At 43.9% G+C, this 19,806-nt stretch overlaps 1 protein-coding gene across 1 annotated transcript in view; it reads right to left on the bottom strand.

The window, feature by feature from the left end:
* Positions 1–6,370: 6,370 nt before the first annotated feature.
* Positions 6,371–19,806, bottom strand: part of bicdl1 (BICD family like cargo adaptor 1) — a gene marked incomplete at both ends in the record, with an annotated part of 21,414 nt that continues 7,978 nt past the window's right edge. The window contains 11 exon segments of the mRNA XM_080532574.1: positions 6,371–6,559; positions 6,905–6,963; position 6,966; positions 8,204–8,324; positions 8,903–9,033; positions 9,219–9,362; positions 9,497–9,715; positions 9,814–9,993; positions 10,361–10,507; positions 11,883–11,894; positions 12,356–12,472. Of these exon segments, the coding sequence (XP_080388700.1) occupies positions 6,371–6,559; positions 6,905–6,963; position 6,966; positions 8,204–8,324; positions 8,903–9,033; positions 9,219–9,362; positions 9,497–9,715; positions 9,814–9,993; positions 10,361–10,507; positions 11,883–11,894; positions 12,356–12,472 (1,320 nt within the window).

Raw genomic sequence — 19,806 nt, 5'->3', positions numbered from 1 at the left:
ATCAAGTTTTATTTGGAATTCAGCAGATGGGCAATATTTAATAGAGATCCTCCTTTCTTGAAGGATCTGTAAGCTGACAGCAAAGCGCCGTAGTCCTCAGATTTCTATATAAATATACAAATATTCTTACATCAGTATCTGTTTTCTCCTCATTCCACTTCACACGGGACATAACAAATCAAGTGAAACTGCACCTGAAGAGGAGGACTCACCTTTTTAGATTTTTCTTTTTTGGGTGGGGGGTGGTCAGGGAGGGGGTGGTCAGGGGTCTAAAGAAAAGCAGGTATGGGGAGGGATTCTCAACCATTGTACATTTTTCTTTTCACTTTTCAGACACCTGTATTTACCATGTCTCATGCCAACAGATCATGAACTTCTAGTTTATTTTTGTCTTTTGACTTGATCATGATGGGGGTGGGGAATCATGAGGATGATGATGATTGATAGGTGACCTTTAGCAACTAATCCAATGGACAGAACTGGTGACTTCTATCTTATTTTTGTTTTGTTTATCTTTTCTATTTTTTGCCAAGCATTTTTCTCTCCCCTCTAACCTCCAGTAGTGTTGATGAGCCAACAACCTATTTTTAGAGTGATGGTCAGAGCAGTGAACCACTCCCATGACCCTGGGACACCAAGCTCTTCCATCACCAATCACTGCAGTCTTATTGTGCTTCAAGTTTGCTTTTAAACATTTTCTTCCACTTAAAAAAAAACGTAAAAAAAACCTGACAACAAACAATGATACTGCCAATACGTTAGAATGAACGAGTAAGAAGCTCTTCTTTGGCTCCCCCTTTTGGACTATTGCCATAGAGGCCCTCTGGGTGTAGTAGAGTCTGAGGTAAGGGTAGGGTGCATGGTGCTCTGGAGGTCCTGGTAGTCCTCAGGGAGAGCCCAGTGCAGCTCTCTCTCCAGCCACACTCCAGCCCTGGGCCTCTCTCTGCTCCCATGCACCCAACACCCTCATATCAGCACCTATCACAGCTATGGACTCAACCCCCTTTATTTTCGGTCACTTGTGGGGCATTTTCTACGATAATGGACTTTTATCGTCAGTGCAGTGCCAGGAAGGTGTTGGCAGGAAATAAGAGGTTTATTGTAGTCAGTGCGGTGACCCTGATCCATAGCGAACTGTGATTAGCCTATTGTGTGTGTTCAGCACGTAACACTTTCTTTGAAGGGGTATGTAAGGTCCACATCTGACATGCATCTAGTGTTCATAAACTGTCAAGGAAAATCCAAGCTTGCAAATATTCTTAAATGTTAACAAATGTTCATGTCTGGTGTCATGTTTTTACCTACGACTCGTTTGCGATCTTGTTCACCCGTTCAACTGAAGTGTTACCATCCATTGTTCTGCTTGACTGAAGGTATGTGGCAGCGCAACAGGTTGTTCCCTGAGGGTCTGGTAGGGGGGAGGAGATGGGCCTAGCCCTAGAGATGTAGCAACAGGAGCCCTGGTCTCAGCACTCCTACACACATCTGCGCCCTGAACACCTCCCCCTCTCTCTGTGTGGACGGTCGATAGAGGCCGAGGTGATCATGAAGTGAGTTAGCGAGGTCGCCGGGGGTGACCCTCACCAGGCAGCCGTAGGGGCACAGACGTACAGCGCGGTGGTGCCACAACCTGAGAGCCAGGCGATGCCACCAGGCAGTGGAGACATGGTATCACATCTCAGACTGTATGATTTCTATTCATTAATGTGTATGTATATATAAATATATTTGTGTGTTTATATTCAATATATAGAACATACACACATATTCGCACACATAACTGTGCATGTATTGACATGCCTTGTGTGCTATGGTTGAACACACTTATCAGCTGTGGTTTGCTGTACACTGGAGAAAAGAGATGTACTGTTCATTTTTCCCTACATGAATTTAATCAATAATAAACGTTTTAAAAGAATAAATATTTGACACATAATGACTGATCTCTTTTGTCAGTGATTTGAGGCTTGGTCTAAATTCATTTTGAACTTATGTCATCTTGCTTTTTGTGAATAAAAGCTGTATGGGAGAAATGATGCACTTGAATGTCTTTGAAAAGTTGTCGATTCACTCCTTATGGTACACATGAGCCTATATGAACTTTGAGTAAATCATTAATGTAGCTGGACTAAATATAAGTTAGCAAGTGGACCTTTGTCCATTCACAGCGAGGAGGATTCCCTGTTCTGGGTGTGACAGGTGCCAAAGTAAGAACACTAAAGCCAGTCTCTTTTCTTGTCCCTTTTTTATTTTTTCACAGTGGCCTCCACATATGGAAACACATTCATTGGATGCACTCCTTCCTTTGAAAAATTGCTATAAAAATTACATCTCCTATACAGTGCTTTGATATCTTTCCCATTACTAAAAATAGTAATTTGCTATGAATATAAAACCATACACTTAAACACTTATGTCCCCTGTCTTTATACATAAATATTATGTATCTCTTTATGAAAGATTCATCCGTATAGAAAAACTAGCTTGTCATGTCATATGTACAATATAATTGATTTGAATGAGGATGATTAATGTGTGAATACATAAAGTTTATACTTACACACATACATTCTCACTGTGCACTTCTTTCAAACTGCATGTCCTTATACAAAGCTTGTGTTATGGAATCTTCCTGTCTAGTGTTGTGGCTGTGTCCTCATTCAGTAGTCTTATAAATATTACAATATCCTCTTACTGCCGTGTGCAGTATTCATACGTGTCTTAGGTGACTCATGCAGGTGTGTATTCATTCAGTAGCCTTAACCAGACTGAATTTTGCTTTTCAATTCAGTCTTGGGAGAAGGATCCTTGAATTGTTACTTTTAAACTTTTAAACATCTATCATCATGGATCTATATGGGGAAACTGTATTATTTCTTAGATATTAACAGAAAGCAACAGTTCATAACATATACTGAAAATGTCTATTCTATTCTAAAACTTTTAATTTCCGATTATCCCAAAATTGAAATAGGTTCCCAGAAATTCTTTAGACCTTATTAAATTACTTATTTTGAAAATGGTAGGAATTTTGTAACCCAAACAGGGATGTTTGTCATTGGTGAGTGAAAAGCACACACACACACGCACGCACGCACGCATGCACCCACACACACACATACACACACACACACACACACACACACACACACACACGTGCACACAGAGCACTATGACATTCACCAGAAGCACTGCCTATCTGACCCGTAAGGACAAGTAGATGACTCACTTCATGGAGTATCTACTTTTACCACAACACTCTCAACACAACACAACGACTCACTTCTGCATCAGGCTGTTCACCACAAATAAATTCAGGACACAGAGTAAAATGGAACATGAAAACAATAGTCAACAATGTAATTTGGGACATGACACACTTATCCATGAAGACACAAGTAGATTACATAAGATTAAACCAAAAAAAACTAAAAACTACAAACTAAAATACATACAGAAGTAAAGGTTGTTGTTAAAGGAAGAAGACGCATTATATGTAAGACTAACATTCAGGGGGGTATTCCATCAATGTCGCTAAAGGAAAATCCAGTGTTTTGAGTCTCATAAGATTTACCTTTAGTGACGTTGATGGAATACCCCCCAGATCATGGGAAGAGTTGTTTGATCCATGTTCAACCCTAACTGGTTGGCCTGCAGTATTGGTTTTTTCATCACCCAGTTCAGAGGCTGCAGTCTCATTATGTGTAATAGGCTTCACCCCACAGGTAGACAGCCAGTGTCCTTCTTTACACCCACCTCACCTCAGATCAATAACAACATCCCAGCTCCCAGAGAGGCAGCTTCAGGACATAGTCTGACACTATGGAAGCAACTCATTATTATTAACAGTGTTAAGCGTTTACATGTCCCTCACCTAACCAAATCCCTCAGAGGACTATTCAAACATGAAAGAATAAATGCTGTTCGTGAATTGTTCCCTAATTTGTCTAGTATTGAGTTTTTTGCAATGAAAAACATGAAAGAATATAGTGCTCATACATGTAGTTGTTCCCAGACACAAAATGCCTGTTGCCAGCCCAAATGCCTGGAAGTGCTCAGCAAGTTAATGATTATTCCCCTTTGTCTTGACTTTGACTACATGACTGAACTGGGGGATGAATTAACAGCCTGGCTAGTGAATGCTCTTGGATCAAACTCAGGTAGGCTGGTTAGCCGAACTTGAACTTTCTCCCACATCTCCCACAGTGGAAGTCTGAGTTAAATACACACATCTTGCGTTTGTACTTGGCCAACAGATCTGAACAGTCAGAAAAAGAACTGGAAATGTAAATCTCATATTTCATCACTTCATCACCACTCCTGTCCTACTCCACAGAGATCCCAGTTTATGTAAACACTCAAAACACAAAAGCAAAGCTACAATGACAATGTAGATGGTATTTTTTTCTAAAAAAAGTACATTTTCATTGCAAAGGTATGCATTTATAAATATATTCATTTCATCCAAACCTACTTGACTCTGTATAAAAAAATCATTCTTTGGGTTGATCAACCAACTCCCTTACCAATTGAGATGGCGAGAAGACATCTGCATAGCTTTGCTCAGGTGCTCTAAACAGGACTTCCAACACTCGAGACTGCCACTCTAAGTCATTCAAGTGGGTTCACACGTGTCACACACACACACACACACACACACACACACACACATTATACATGGAGTCACCGATATCTCTGGCCTAAATGGAAGCCCACTATCATACAGTTTGAAGCAATGGGAATGTAGACCTCCTATATGACTGTGATATAAACTGTTTAAAGCACTCTGTAGGCCCTGATAATAGAATTTTCCTCTGCAACTGAACTCGTAGTACCTGACTGAGTGGGTTTTGAAAGCAACATTACACTATTTCTATATTCCTGTTTCAATTGATGGTCATTTCAAAATTAATGATAGCACAATATGTAGGCCTTTGACTTGCAAAAGTTAGGCACTGCAGAAATATTGACATACTATTTTGACTGCTTTCTCAAGCTAATGTAAACAACTCTGAAGATTTGGTCAGCTAGGAAGATACATGATTGACATTGTGTATACAATGATTGAAAGTACAGTTACATACCACTCGTTATGTCTTAATGTATGCTGTATGGTGACATGAACAGTAGAAAAGGTCCACCCGGATAGAGGCTGCCACCAAGTTCCACTGGCCCAAAGTTTATTCAGACGTCAGAGATACACACGAGGCATAGATAGATATCTCCATGGAGAAAGACCCGTTATCAGTTTCAATAGGCTTGAATTCAGACATCCAGTATTTAGTGAATGTAACAAGCCCTTTGTCTCTCTCTGGTCCCTTGGCGTTAGTTTCATGGAGGTAGCTGAATGGAATAGAGTGCAATGTACAATGTAATATGTGCAAATGTTCTTATCATTACAATGTTTAATGTATGTTGAGCATTCAGTGTAGTCCTAATTATCTCCCTTAGTTTTTAGTTCGTCTTCTTGTAAAGTACATTGTATTGCATGTATGAAATGTGCTATGCAAATAAAGCTAATTGATTGATTTGATGTGGGTGTATTGATAAATCAACTACTAGATGCCACATCAAACTAATTTCGTCAAATCTGTCCGACTGTATGGACTGGGAAGAAGGCCTCATAGTATATCCCTGAGCATATGAATAAACCTGAGTGATCTCAGTTAGCTGGAGCTGTAATGCTGCTTGCCACCCATAGGCTGGTCCTTGACCCTCAACCAACATATCCTCATCCCCATCTCTCTACCCCAAGGCCCTGGTGAGTCCCTTAACTCCAGCACCTCCCCAGACTCCTTGGCCTGTGACTGGGACACAGGAGCCAGCCCTACTGTATGCATACACTCCCCGCTCTGGAGCTTTGGCAGTGGGGCAGAGGGCACTCTAGGGAGGCACAGCCGGGGGAACCTTCCACCCTGGAGGTAATTTTGTGTGACCCTGTTCATGTTAGCGCAAATAGATTGTAGAGGGATTGTATACCGAGGGCAGTCTTTACTGTGCAGTGCTGCTATTTACTCATGTCTCAGTCACTCTCACTCTCTATTCTTCAACAGCTGTCAGAAGAGTGACACAGAAAGTGATGAGTGACGGGACAGATAAAGTGCAAAATCACCCCTGAATCTCATAATCCCCTCCTGTCTTGTTAGAGGGAGACGCTGCTCTCAATCTTAGTCTTTGGCTATGTCTTGTCTCTACCTGTGTACTCTCTCTCTTCCTCTGCTATCTCTGTCTCTGTCTCTCTGTCTCTCTCTCTCTCTCTCTCTCTCTCTCTCTCTGTCTCTGTCTGTCTCTTTCTCTGTCTCTCTCTCTCTGTCTCTGTCTCTCTCTCTCTCATTCTGCATATCCAGTGCTAGGACAAGTCCAGTGGGGCTCAGTTCTTCTTGAAGAAGGAGAAGAGACGCTTCTCTCCGTCGGAGGAGAGGCGGTGGGCTCGTCTGGAGGACTGAGCGGACGGCCCCCCGCGGCCCCCCGAGGACCCAGAGAGGGAGTAGGGGGTCGCCCTCCACTCCTCCTGGTGCTTGTCCATCAGCTGCTGATCGATCACTCTGTGCATATCATCCTAGGGACCGACGGAGAGAGTGACAGAGAGGATGAGTGAGGGAGGAGGAGAGAGATAAGTGAGTGAGTGAGTAAGCGCAGCAGTATTGAGATAGCCAGAGAGAGGGGATGAGGGGATGTCTTATTTTTTTTTTAGAAGAGATAGAGGAGACAAGAGGGACGTGACAGATTTGAGATTTGGGTTCGAGAAAAAGTGGGTTGGTTTCAGAAGGTGGTCAAAGCTTTCAGATGGCGAGGTGGAATGGGTGCGCACATTTCTGCTTGAGTCAGCAGACCATGGCATGGAATGGCTCAGCGTGGCATGGAGGAGCTGGGCACGAGGCGAGATCGGCACACCTAGGCTCACCTCTAAGGCAGGAGGGGGGTACCACAGGGGAGAAAGGGTGGTACGGAAGCTGAGAAAGACCACTAGATCAGAAACCACAAGAGCCACACAGTAAAGAGCCCTGAGGAGGCAAACTGCAGCCAGGGAAAGAGAGAGGAGAAAGCTGCTAGTTACAGGGGTGAGGAACGGAAGGGACGGGACAGACATGTACACTGAGTCCTCAATCGGTTAATAATTCCTTCAAAAGGGACTCACCATCAATTATAGATGAACAGAGTTTATATGAATAATTGGTGGAATAATTGCTGTTTAACGACCTAGATAGTTTGTAGATTGGCGACTGAGAGTACATGCTGTACATTGGGAGTGAAAGCGGTTACGACGTCTGGCTCAGAATTCAAGCTACGTAGCTGTGCTCTCAAACCCATTGACGTGTTTAGCATTTGGAATTAATAAGGAATCCTTTGATAGGTGAGTCGTGACTTGGCCAGTTTGCCATTGTTGATCATCTGTCAGGTGACTTGAGTCATCCTATTGTCCGTTGTTGTGAGAAAAAAAAAACAGTGGGTGACAGGATGACTCATCTCATTTGACAGATGATCATCAATAGGTTTTAGAGCACAGCTCGCTAGGTGACTTCTGAGCAGGACGTCATATCCTGCTTCTGCTCCCCATACTTTTACTTATTGTAAACACACATACAGTACACACAAGTACACAGGTTGGACAGTGAAAAGTTAGAGAGGACAGGATGGGGTGGGAAAAGATCACCGTATGCATTTCACTTAAACCCACAACGGTATAGCCTACACATGGCTGTGTAAATATAAAGAAGATGACTAAATGTGACAGCAGCTGGTACAAGGGAACTAATGTTTAGACTTTTATTCTGAAAAATGTAAATAAATGTCAACGTTGTTGAAAATCAATGACACACTCGCTAGTCAAGCCAAAACATTGCAATGCAAAGGATTCAGTGAGTAATCCTCAATGCTACCTAGTTAAGTATAACACTACTTTACATTGTTAGCAGGCTCACAAAACAAGCTATGTTAGTTGACTAGCGAGTGTGTCATTGATTTTCATCGGCACTGAAATGTATTTACATTTTTCAGAATAAAAGTCTGAACATTAAATCGGCTTGTTCCCGGGTTTTACCAGCTGCTGTCACAAATGTATCTGTACACATACAGAATGAGTTGGTCCATACACATTTGTAATGTCTACATAATACTTCTGTCTTTCACAGTAACAGTGTGTTCATCGTCTGACTCTACATCAAATATCCCCAGGTCTGATGACCTATGACCTCTGACCCACCTGCCAGGCCTCCAGCTGCTGTGATAGGTTCAGCTTCTGCTGGATGGCGTCCAGGAGCTGGCTGTTCAGAGACATGATGTCTATCTTACACTTGGCCAGCTCCATCTCCACCGCTTTCTTCCTGCAAGGCAGACACAACATCCCTCTCTTTAGTCTCACTCTGACAATGGAGTTTATGATTGGATCACTTGTTTGGAGATAAATGTAAAACAACTACTTGTTCAATAGCGGGAACACTCATATTGTCATGTTCACTACTGTACTTTATATCATTTTACACAATAAGCACATATGTGATTGTATTCAGGGCTCAGGATATATAGACCATGCTGTGTATGTATAGTAGTAGAGGGGATGAAGAGGCTACACCTAAACTGTCCCTCCTAAGACCTCTTCATCCCTTCTACCCCCATGTACAGTTTACAGGTTCTCTACTGTAAAACAATAATACATTTAAAAATCCTAATTCTTCCTTTATGAGTTTCAGGGGTCATTATGACCCCGCCAATGGCCCCTGGCCCTAGCTTAGATTACTTTTTCTTGCGATGACTGATGGATAAATGATCCTTACTATGACAACATTTGTCTAAATACATTGAATGTATTTGTTGCTTGCTTTGGATAAAGGCGTCTGCTAAATACAAAAAATGTAAATGTAATGTAATGTCTGTGTACTGTAGGTGTGCAATATTTCCCTACTTGGCAATGGCCTCGTCTCGGTCTCGTATAGCAGTCTGAAGCTGCTCACTTGGCTCCTTCACTTCAGACATGGCTCTAAAGTGCTCACTGTCCTCCCGGACAGAACACAGCTCCACAGAGAGCAGCGCCATCTGCAGGACAGAGGTGGAAAGACACAGGAGACGCACTTACCAGACAAGTAGCCCTCATAAATATTAAATCTAATGTATCTTGTTCTTGGGGGATGCTATACATAACGATGCTGTGTTATGTTATTATCTCGAAAAATGACATGGCGTTTACCTAATGATGGGGCTTCTTGTACTTAAAGCAGTACCTGATTATGGAGTTGGAGAAGCTCTTCTTGACTGCTCCGGGTTCTTTCCTGTTCTGCCTCATACATCTCTCTCATTCCTCTCAGCTCCTCCCCGAGCTTACGCACCTGATCCTCTAGTGCCTCCTCGTCGCTACGCGGAGAACCCTGTTCACACACAACCACCACAACACACACACACACACACACACACACAACACCACAACAAAATGTCAAGTCAAACCCTTTTCATTGGTCACGTGGAGTCTGTCTGTGTGTGTATGAATGTGAGGGTCAGGTACCGTTGACTCATTGCCGTCTAAGAGGTTCTGTGTGAGTCTGCGTAGCTCCAGTAGACTGGCGTGTAGGCTTCCTGTAGGCACGTCCTTGGCGGACGACGTGTCTGAGGACTCGTCCATGGATGAGTCTGTTGACAAGGCTGAGTCTGTGATGTCGTTGCCCCGCAGGTGGGAGCAGAGGGAGCGCACCTGACAGTAGGCCTCCCACAGCTGGAGGCGGAGCTGGACACAGAGGGAGAGATCTGTTTAGATACTGTCCACTGTGTGTGTGTGTGTGTGTGTGTGTGACTGTGTGTGTGTGTGTGTGTGTGTGTGTGTACCTGCTCCCTCTCCTGCTCCTGCTCCTCTTGCTCCATGCTCTGTTCTATCTCACAGAGTAGGCTGGAAGGGTGTGAACTAAGGCCTTGTAGACTCTTCTCGTCTGTGAGCTCCTCTAGCCGGGCGCTCAGATGTCTGTGAGACACGCGCACTTCCTGGAGCGCTAGCTGGCTCTGACGCAGCTAGCAAAAAAAACCACACAAAAACAGCGGTCAACAGAGCGGTCAACAAATACAGAAGAATACAAATGAATACCGCAAACTCCCAAACACCAACACCAGTAGAACATCTATACATAATACAAATCACCCACCCACACAACCATCCACCCACCCACACACAGAAACACACACACACACGCACACGCAAGCGCATACGCACACACACACACACAAACACACACACACACACACACACACACACACACACACACACACACACACACACATTGGCTCAGAAAACAGGAATATCATGCTTTTTTTGGTACCGTACATCTACTTCTCAACAACTCATCTCGATAATCATTTGTGGCCCAGAAGCCTTCCCCACCTGTAAGTCCTTCTCGTGGCACTGCTTCTCCAGCACCAGCGTCCTCTCCCTCAGGTCGTCCACCGTGTTCTGCAGTGACTCGTTCTCCTCTAGTACAACATGAACCCGGCGCTCCAGCTCTCTCTTACGCTGCGAGAGCATCTTAATCTGGCAGAACACAGGACCACCATAGCAAGGTTAGACATTGTGCTGTGGGGAGCCACGGTCAGAGAGATAGAGGAGAAACTCAGGATAGTTGGATGTCCTGATAGATATCGACACCTAATTTTAGCCGCTAGCCATTAACCTGTTTCTCTCCTGAGTGTGAGGAGAGCTCCAGTAGAATGTTCCAGAAGATTAAAGTACTCCCCCCTGGTGTGAAGAATGCTGTTGCCTAGCATAGGCGTAGGCAGTCGTTACCACCCTCATACCGAGGAATGTGATAAAGTAAAAACAATTTACATCCCCGATAACAGTCTATTTCTCCACCAGTCTATACTCTGGAGGCTCACATTGCACACATTTCTTTCACATTGCTTGCACATTTCTTGGGATAGGACAATCATTCTCCTGTAACACCATCATACTGCAGCCTCCTCCGCATTCTATTAAACAAACATGGATTCTTCTTCTTTTCTATCCCTCATGATTTGACCTACATCTGGTAACCTACTTCACAGCACAGAAGTGTGACATTGTCTACAGCTCACTGACTTTGAAACCATATAAGTGTCTTTGTCGCCATGTTTTTCTTGTCCCTGTGATATTGCGGTGCTGACCATATTGCTATGGTTTTGACACCGACATGGTTTCAACAGGGGATAGGGATAAACCAAATTTCTCGTCAATCCGAAGTCACATAAAAAAAAAAAACTGTCAGAATCGTGGGAACAGAATCATGGGAGAACACCCAGACATTGCAGTAACTGGGCTAAATATAGATCTGTAGCTCTTTTTTACCCAATTACAGCATGGTCTCTGCAGACTGTGCTTTCTCCCCCAATAATACCCCGCTTGCTTTGAAGAGGAGGCTCAGAGGTATAGAGGCTCAGAGGTATAGCTACAGTCATCATGTTATCATTCTATGATCCTCGTCTGGCTGGCACAAAACATTACTGGAATCCATGTCCAAGCTTCGGATGAATGTTTTTACATACACAGAGACATCACATGCGTCTTACACATGCTTTGCAAGCTTACGCTGATAAAATAGGGATAAGGAGAAGCAATGACTGAATGACTGAAGCTTCTGTAGATCTACACTAATTGACACTAATGAAGATGGATTTGTGGGCATAAATCAAATACAAGATAGATTCTCCCAGCAATTTACAAAAAGACCCAGCATACTGTATGTACAGTATTATATGTATGTACATACTGTACCCCATGCCTTTTTTCATCACCAGTAGTGATGTTATTATACCAGCAGTTGTTTTTTTGCAGTGAGCTTTTGTTCCAGTCCCTGTTGCTGTACTTCACAATGACACACATTTACAACAGCATGCAGCATGCAGCCCAGAGCCAAGGTTCAACCACTCACTTCTAGTCCTTGCTGCACCAGTCAGAAGGAAGAATTCAATCATGGTATTAGAGGAGGAGGAGGAGGATTAGGAAAGAATGATTGATAGAATAGGATGAAAAGAAGTTTGAGACATATTTGAACTGCCCTGATGCAGTGTTTGGAGGTGTTTGTGTCTAAACTCTAATGTTTAATCAGCTTGATAGCAAGCATAACATGGCCATGGTTGACAGAGAGTAGACTAGAGGAGAACTGTTAGTATAGTGGAATACTACGGACATACTCCCTAACCTAAACATATATCATATTCATTTTAAATCCACACAGCACGCTAAAAACATGATTTTTCAGTCAATTGAATATCTTATAATGATTTAGCCTAATAGTAAAACACATTCAATGTATGAGTAGTATACATATAAAAAAAAAGTAGTATGATATAAACAAGTTTCAAGAATGTGTCGACAGTAGACAGGTCCCCTCCCACGCCTCACCTCTGCCTGTAGGCTCTCTAACCGTGTCATGTGCTGGTTGGTGGAGACGCTCTTCTCTCTGAAGTCATCCCGCAAGGAGTGGACCTGAGTGGACAGCTGCCTCTCCACCTCTGCAGCCTGAGAACACATTAACACATACCAGACACAGCGTGTCAGCAAACAAGAAATCACACACAACAACGGCACCCTCCTTCGATTTTTTTTGTTCGAGCAAGGATGGAATTATCACACTGTATGGCAAACACCCAATGGCGAAACACCCAATGAGGTCGGGGACCACAACTGAAGATGTGTCGTACTGGTGGCACCACGTGATCATTGCCAAATTCCACTCCACCCAAGAGGACATCTCCAACTCCACTCATTCAATTGTTGTGCTGAATATTTAGGGATTTTAACAACTAGTCCTATTAAGAATCCTTGTATTTACTCTCTGAGAGCACATGAGGGTGTTGTTATGCTGCTACTCAGAAAGATTTGACCACACTTTGTTTTGCTCAGAGTTCAGACCACATTGCTGAAATATTCACAATCAATGTAGTTGTTATCTTCTTGTTATGCCTCCTCCACACAACCTTGAGCCTTGGTTTATACAAAGCCCCGGCCGTGACATTTTGTTGAAATACAACTGTTGCAGAGGCGATACTCTTGCAATTTACTGGTACAGTGTAGCACATGTTATATACTCAGTATAAAAGCCTATACTGTATACAGTGTTAAATGAAGCTCCGTAACCCTTCAGTAACCCTTCAGTAACCCTTCAGTAACCCTTCAGTAACCCTTCAGTAACCCTTCAGTAACCCTTCAGTAACCCTAGGCCCTTCGGTATGTTGGGTGTTGCTGCTGCCTGCTCCACAGTCTCTCTGGTCTCACCAGCGCTGTGGGAGTGACTCATCCCTCCTGAGCCTGAGAGAGCCAGAGCAGAATGACATCGTTCCTTATTCACACACACACACACACACACACACGCAGGCACACACCTACACGCATACATACAGAACATACACACACGCACACACACGCACGCACGCACACACATGCACGTGCACTGCACACACACACACACACACACACACACACACACACACACACACACACACACATATGCAGTACATACATACACACACCTACACCCACACACACCCACACACACACACACACAAACACACACACATGCACACACACACACACACACACACACACACACACACTCACACACATATACAGTACATACATACACACACCTAGACACACACGCACACACACACACACACACACACACCTACATACTGTATTATGCTTGGACTGATTGACACATTGTTACTTCTGAGTCAACCCTGTAAATGGTACATTTAGGCCACATTACTGTTCCTCTGAAAGCAGCGTTTTTGATGACTCTTAGCCTTTTTAAATGTAGAACATTCCATCCGGAGTCTCGTCCCTCCTTCTAGGGAGCAGGAGACTCCCGTCACTGCCAGAGCTCATTGGATGGTTCACATCACCCCACTGCCTGCCGGCCGTGCGCAGATCACACAAGTGAGACAGACAGGACCTCATTAGCATAAGTGAGGCTGCACTCAGGAAGCCCAGATTCCGATTATCATCACTGCCATAGCAACGGTAGAATCCTGAACACCACTCCTCGCACTCCAGGCGCTGAGGTGAAATATAAATGCTGTAATTTAAAAACTATCGATTTACTCACTGGGGGCCAATTCAACTCAACAGGTAGGCTAGATATCATGGTAGATAAAACAGGAGCTTACTGAGAATATGGTGGAGTAGAATATAAAGTATGGTAGTACACACACGGTATGTTTACATGGATGTCTGTACATTGGTCCCATTTTTGGTCTCATTCGACCTGCCCTAAACTGATAAGATAAGATAAGTTAAGATATTACTTAATTAATCCTCAGAGGAGACATTTGATTGCACCAGCAATACATGTACGGTACATATACAACACCAAGTACGGAATAAAAACACAACAAAAACACACAGACACTAAAAAGCAGCACATCAACAATGACTACAAAAAACTGTGTTCATGTTAAAAAGCCTCATAGCTGAAGGATCTGCGGAAACACTCTGTTTTGCTCCCAAGTCAAATAAATCGGTCTGCCCTTGCATGACGCTGCTCTGAGCAGATACTGTGGAGGGGGAGGCTGGTGGAAGTCTCAATGTTGTAGAGCTCCTTCAGGCTTCTCTTATCCACAATGGACTCCATATTGTCTAAGTGGGTGTCGACGGTAGATCCAGCCTAATTAATGCTTTCATTCCTCCCTAGAGATGTTCTCCGCCCCCCCCCCCTCCCCCCAGCAGATCACACTATGAACAAGACACGAGTCACAACACTGTTATAAAATCATCAAAAGACCTTCTGAGCTCATCTTAATCATCTGAATTTCTTAAAAAAATAAAAAAGAAGAGCCTTCCCGAGTCTTTTTAAAAACCACGGAGGTGTTCTCTTTCCACTGCAGCTAGTCATCCATCACCCCACCCCCCAGATATTTGTAGGCATGCACCCTTTCAACAGTGACCCCATTGATGACAACAGCTCATGTGGTTTCCCTCTTCCTCCTGAAGTCTATCACCAGCTCGTTAGCCTTAGACACATTCAGTTCCAGGTAGTTTTCACTGCACCATGAAATGAATGAAAATAGTTCCTCCTGTACAGAGAGTCTTAATGATGCGGCCAACCATGGAGGATGTTTCTAGGTGACAGGAGGCTTGTGAATGTTGCCTGCTGTGCAGAGGGTGAAGACGAATGGGGCTAAAACCCTCCCTTGGGGGGCGCCTGTGTTAGTAATGGTGGTGTTGCTGTATGCTGAAACAGAGTGGTTCTGTAGCCTGACCCACTGCGGCCTGTCAGTGAGGTAGCTTATGATCCAAGCCATGGTGGAGGGATGCAGTTGTATGGTCAGGGGATTGTGGGCTAGAAGGTGGGGCTGGATGGTGTTAAAGGCACTAGAGAAGTCAAAGAACACGATGTAGATTGTGGATAGCTCTGTTTTCCCCCCATTAGAGATTCTATAGAACATGAATCCAACACGAAACACACTGCACTTTCAAATGTCAGTTGCGTTCAAGCTGATTCCCTCTGACATTTATTTAAGACCAATAGAGCCTATTCAAGTGAAATTTGCACCAGACTGGTATTAACTCAAACAACCCAGACAAATAATCTAAACATTTATGTCCATATGTAAATAAAGTTATGTGTAATAAAGTGGAATTAAACAGGACAAAAGTATTGAACACATTAACTGAAATTAATTCAATACTTAGTGGAGAAGCCTTTGTTTGTAATGACAGCTTCAAGGCGCTTTCTGTATGAAGTAACTAATCGCCCGCGGTATTCAGGTGTGATTTTGGCCCATTCCTCTACACAGATTGTCTTTAAATCTTGAAGATTGTGGGGGGCCCTCTTGTGAATCTGGATCTTCAGATGTTTCCACAAATGTTCAATTGGGTTTAAGTCAGGGGATTGACTGGGCCATTCCAACAAGTTGATTTTCTTTCTCTGAAACCAATTGCGAGTTTCCTTTGCTGTATGCTTTGGATTGTTGCCCTGCTGGAAGGTCCACCCACGTACGTCTCATCCTCAGCATTCTGGTGGATGGCAGCAGGTTCATCTCAAGAATCTCTCTGTACATGGCTCCATTCATTGTTCCTTCAATGATATGAAGTCTGCCAGTACCACGAGAGGAGAAACAGCCCCACACCATGATACTTCCACCTCCAAACTTTCCACCCTTTCACTGTTCGTATGTTATTTAGGTGATGTGCAGTGCCATTTCTCCTCCAAACATGGTGTGTTGTTTGACAGCTAAAAAGTTACATGTTGGTCTCATCTGACCAGAGCACATGCTCCCAGTAGTTCACTGGCTTGTCCAAATGTTGTTTGGCAAACCTTAAACAAGCTTCAACATGTCTTTCGTGCACAGAGGCCATGGCGGTCACAGTTGTACTTTCAGTTGTACTGAAAGTTGTACTTTCTGTCACAGTTGTACCTGCTTCCTTCAAGTCTTTCTGGAGCTCTTTCCTAGTGGTCCTTGGCTCTTTGGCTACTCTTCTCCTATAGTATCCTTCTGACAGAAATCTTGCGAGGAGCTCCTGTGATGTTGCTTCCACTTATGGATAATGCCCCCAATGGTGCTTACTGGAAGATTCAGAAGTTGTGAAATACGTCTGTAGGCAATTCCATTTTCATGTTTTGCAACAATCTGGTCTTGAATCAGCTCTTAAAAGGTCTTGAGACAGCTCTTTGCTTTTACCCATCATTAGAGGGTTGTTGTGTGGCACCTTGGTAACAAAAAAAAAACTTTTATAGCCCATCAATATATTCTAACCCAGCTGACTTTAATTAGCACATGTTGGAGGTAGAATTGCCTCCTAATTAGTTATTTTTTCTAACTTTAACTTTAGTTTAAGTAACTTTTTCTTAGTGTGTTCAATACTTTTTTCCTGTTTCATTCCACTTTATTACACATAACTTCATTTACATATGGACTTAAATGTTTATATTGTTTACCTGGTTTGTTTGAGTTAATACCAAAGTCTGGTGCAAATTTCACTTGAATAGGCTCATTGGAAATACATTTACTGGACAAAATGTTTAAGTGTTCAATACTTACTGTATTTCCACCACTGTAGCTGTTTGGGAGGCTTGCCTCTAGGTGGCAGTGTAATGTTTGTAGGGTCTGCTGGTGGAATCTGTGCTTTGTCTGATGGATGTGTTTGGACTGCTCTCTACACAGCTGTCTATCTGAGTCCTGATGAGTCCTTTACAGTCAGTCTGCTGTACAGTGACCTTCACGTGACTCAAATAGCCAATCTTTCCATCCAGCACTGGACATCAGTGGGGGATTCAGTACCAGCATGGCGTTGTCTGCAGTGGAGGCTGGTGGAGGTAGAATCGTTTGTAATGCAGGGAATGGAATCAGGAATGGTATCAAACGTGTTTGATTAATCACTGTATATAAGCTATTATACTGAGCACAGAACCTATGCTACACTAAGCACAACACTGCATCAGAAAAAAGTATCGCCTCAATGCAACTATTGTATGTCAACACAATTGCAAGGCCCGTGGCTTTGTGTAACAAAGGCCCAAGGTTGTGTGGAGGTATGTGGAGGTATGTGGAGGTATTGTTGCATTCTTAATTCCATTCTGTGCATGACAAAGAGCCCTACCTCCGTTTTCTACCTCCACCAGCCTCCCCTTATAACACAACGTTCACATACTACATTATGTTTTTTGCAAGGCTTTCAAGGGTGAGGTGAAGTGAGGGGAGCTCTCCAACTGTTTCAGAATGGGCAAGTTACATTCACACTTGAATTCACATTCTCGAGTGTCTCACAGTAAGTGTCCTTCAGTAACTCAGACGGGTGGTAATCATTGATAATACATATGGTTGTAATACTGTAATACTATAGTGCTGGGAAACCAAAGCGAGGACAACCTGTCAAAACAACATGCGTTCTGCTCTGTAGTGCACCTGAAGCCCTACTGGCACAGACAAGTAACACTGACTCAATACAGTAAGTGTATGGTCACTGCAGCGCCTCAATATAACAAGAACATGCTTTATTGTGGCCCACCAAAATTATAGGATCACTTCCCTAGCATGATAAGCATATAATAATGATTAATTATTAAACTTTTAATTAGGCATGGGGGCCTACTGAGACCCAAGCTTCTTTTGCGGAGGAGCCCTGCTTACACACACACACATATGGTTCATTAATTCCATATCAATTCCAAGTCAATTTACACGAAAGAACGGATTAAATCATGTATATTCCTTACATACCCATGTATCCTTTCTAATGATCATCATCATCTAAATGAATTCACGCAGACTAAAAGCAATATTCAGAAACAGGTCATCAGTTCTCGCCTTAAAATTTTGCCTTAAAATTTTTAAGAATATTTTTCACATTCTACTAATGAGGCCAAGGCAGTGGCGGCTGGTGCTAAACATTTTGGGTGGGGCACAGGTTATGGGGGCATGCTCCACGGGGAAGAATATCAACTTTAAAATCTGGATTTACAGTCGATTTTAGCATGAGAATAGCTCTACCCCCCTGTACAGACCTCGCCATCCCCTCTACCCCCCTGTACAGACCTCTTCATCCCCTCTACCCACCTCTACAGACCTCTTCATCCCCTCTACCCCCCTGTACAGACCTCTTCATCCCCTCTACCCACCTCTACAGACCTCTTCATCACCTCTACCCACCTCTACATCCCCTCTACCCACCTCTACAGACCTCTCCATCCCCTCTACCCCCTGTACAGACCTCTCCATCCCCTCTACCCTCCTCTACAGACCTCTTCATCCCCTCTACCCCCCTGTACATACCTCCTCATCCCCCCTACCCCCCTGTACAGACCTCTCCATCCCCTCTACCCCCCTGTACAGACCTCTTCATCCCCTCTACCCCCCTGTACATACCTCCTCATCCCCCCTACCCCCCTGTACAGACCTCTCCATCCCCTCTACCCCCCTGTACAGACCTCTTCATCCCCTCTACCCCCCTGTACAGACCTCTTCATCCCCTCTACCCCCCTGTACAGACCTCTTCATCCCCCCTACCCACCTCTACAGACCTCTTCATCCCCTCTACCCCCCTGTACAGACCTCTTCATCCCCCCTACCCACCTCTACATACCTCCTCATCCCCCCTACCCCCCTGTACAGACCTCTTCATCCCCCCTACCCCCCTGTACAGACCTCTTCATCCCCTCTACCCCCCTGTACAGACCTCTTTATCCCCTCTACCCCCCTGTACAGACCTCTTCATCCCCCCTACCCCCCTGTACAGACCTCTTCATCCCCTCTAGTGAGTGTGTGAGTGTGTGAGTGTGTGTGTGTGTGTGTGTGTGTGTGTGTGTGTGCGTGTGTGCGTGTGTGTGTGTGTGTGTGTGTGTGTGTGTGTGTGCGTGTGCTGAATACATAAACAAACAAGCTAAAAGACGACAATAGAAAACGTACCATGCTGACGATATTACTAAATGTTTGAAGTAGCTTTTATCTTAGCTGACTCTCTTACCTTCAGGTCGAGTTTGTGTATTCTGGCTTCGCAAAACACCAACAGTAGCAGGCTAAGCACAGCCGGTGCGGAGATTGCGACCACAAACGAAGTTTGACTTCGGTAATAGGTCCAGTTGTAATATCCTCAAGTTGGGAACAAAAGATGCCTCCTTCTAATCCATTTGTTCAATTTGTTTACAGAAAGAAATCCTCCTAAATCCTCGGTTATACGATTTTCCCATTACATCACATTACTAGCCGCCATAGCGATGGTAAAGCAGGTGAACGAAGCTACGCCGGACATGACGTAAGCACGTACGATTCTTTGTGCATGTCCCAAAACCCCATAGACAATTGACCGAATGGCCTGAAGTTACCAAAATAGATTTTACATGCAAGTCTACGAGA

The sequence above is a fragment of the Nansenia antarctica genome (assembly GCF_963989245.1).
Source record: "Nansenia antarctica genome assembly, chromosome: 5".
In the NCBI taxonomy this organism is placed as follows: domain Eukaryota; kingdom Metazoa; phylum Chordata; class Actinopteri; order Argentiniformes; family Microstomatidae; genus Nansenia; species Nansenia antarctica.
The sequence above is the reverse complement of the archived record's forward strand: the minus strand, read 5'-3'. Positions and strand labels throughout refer to the sequence as shown.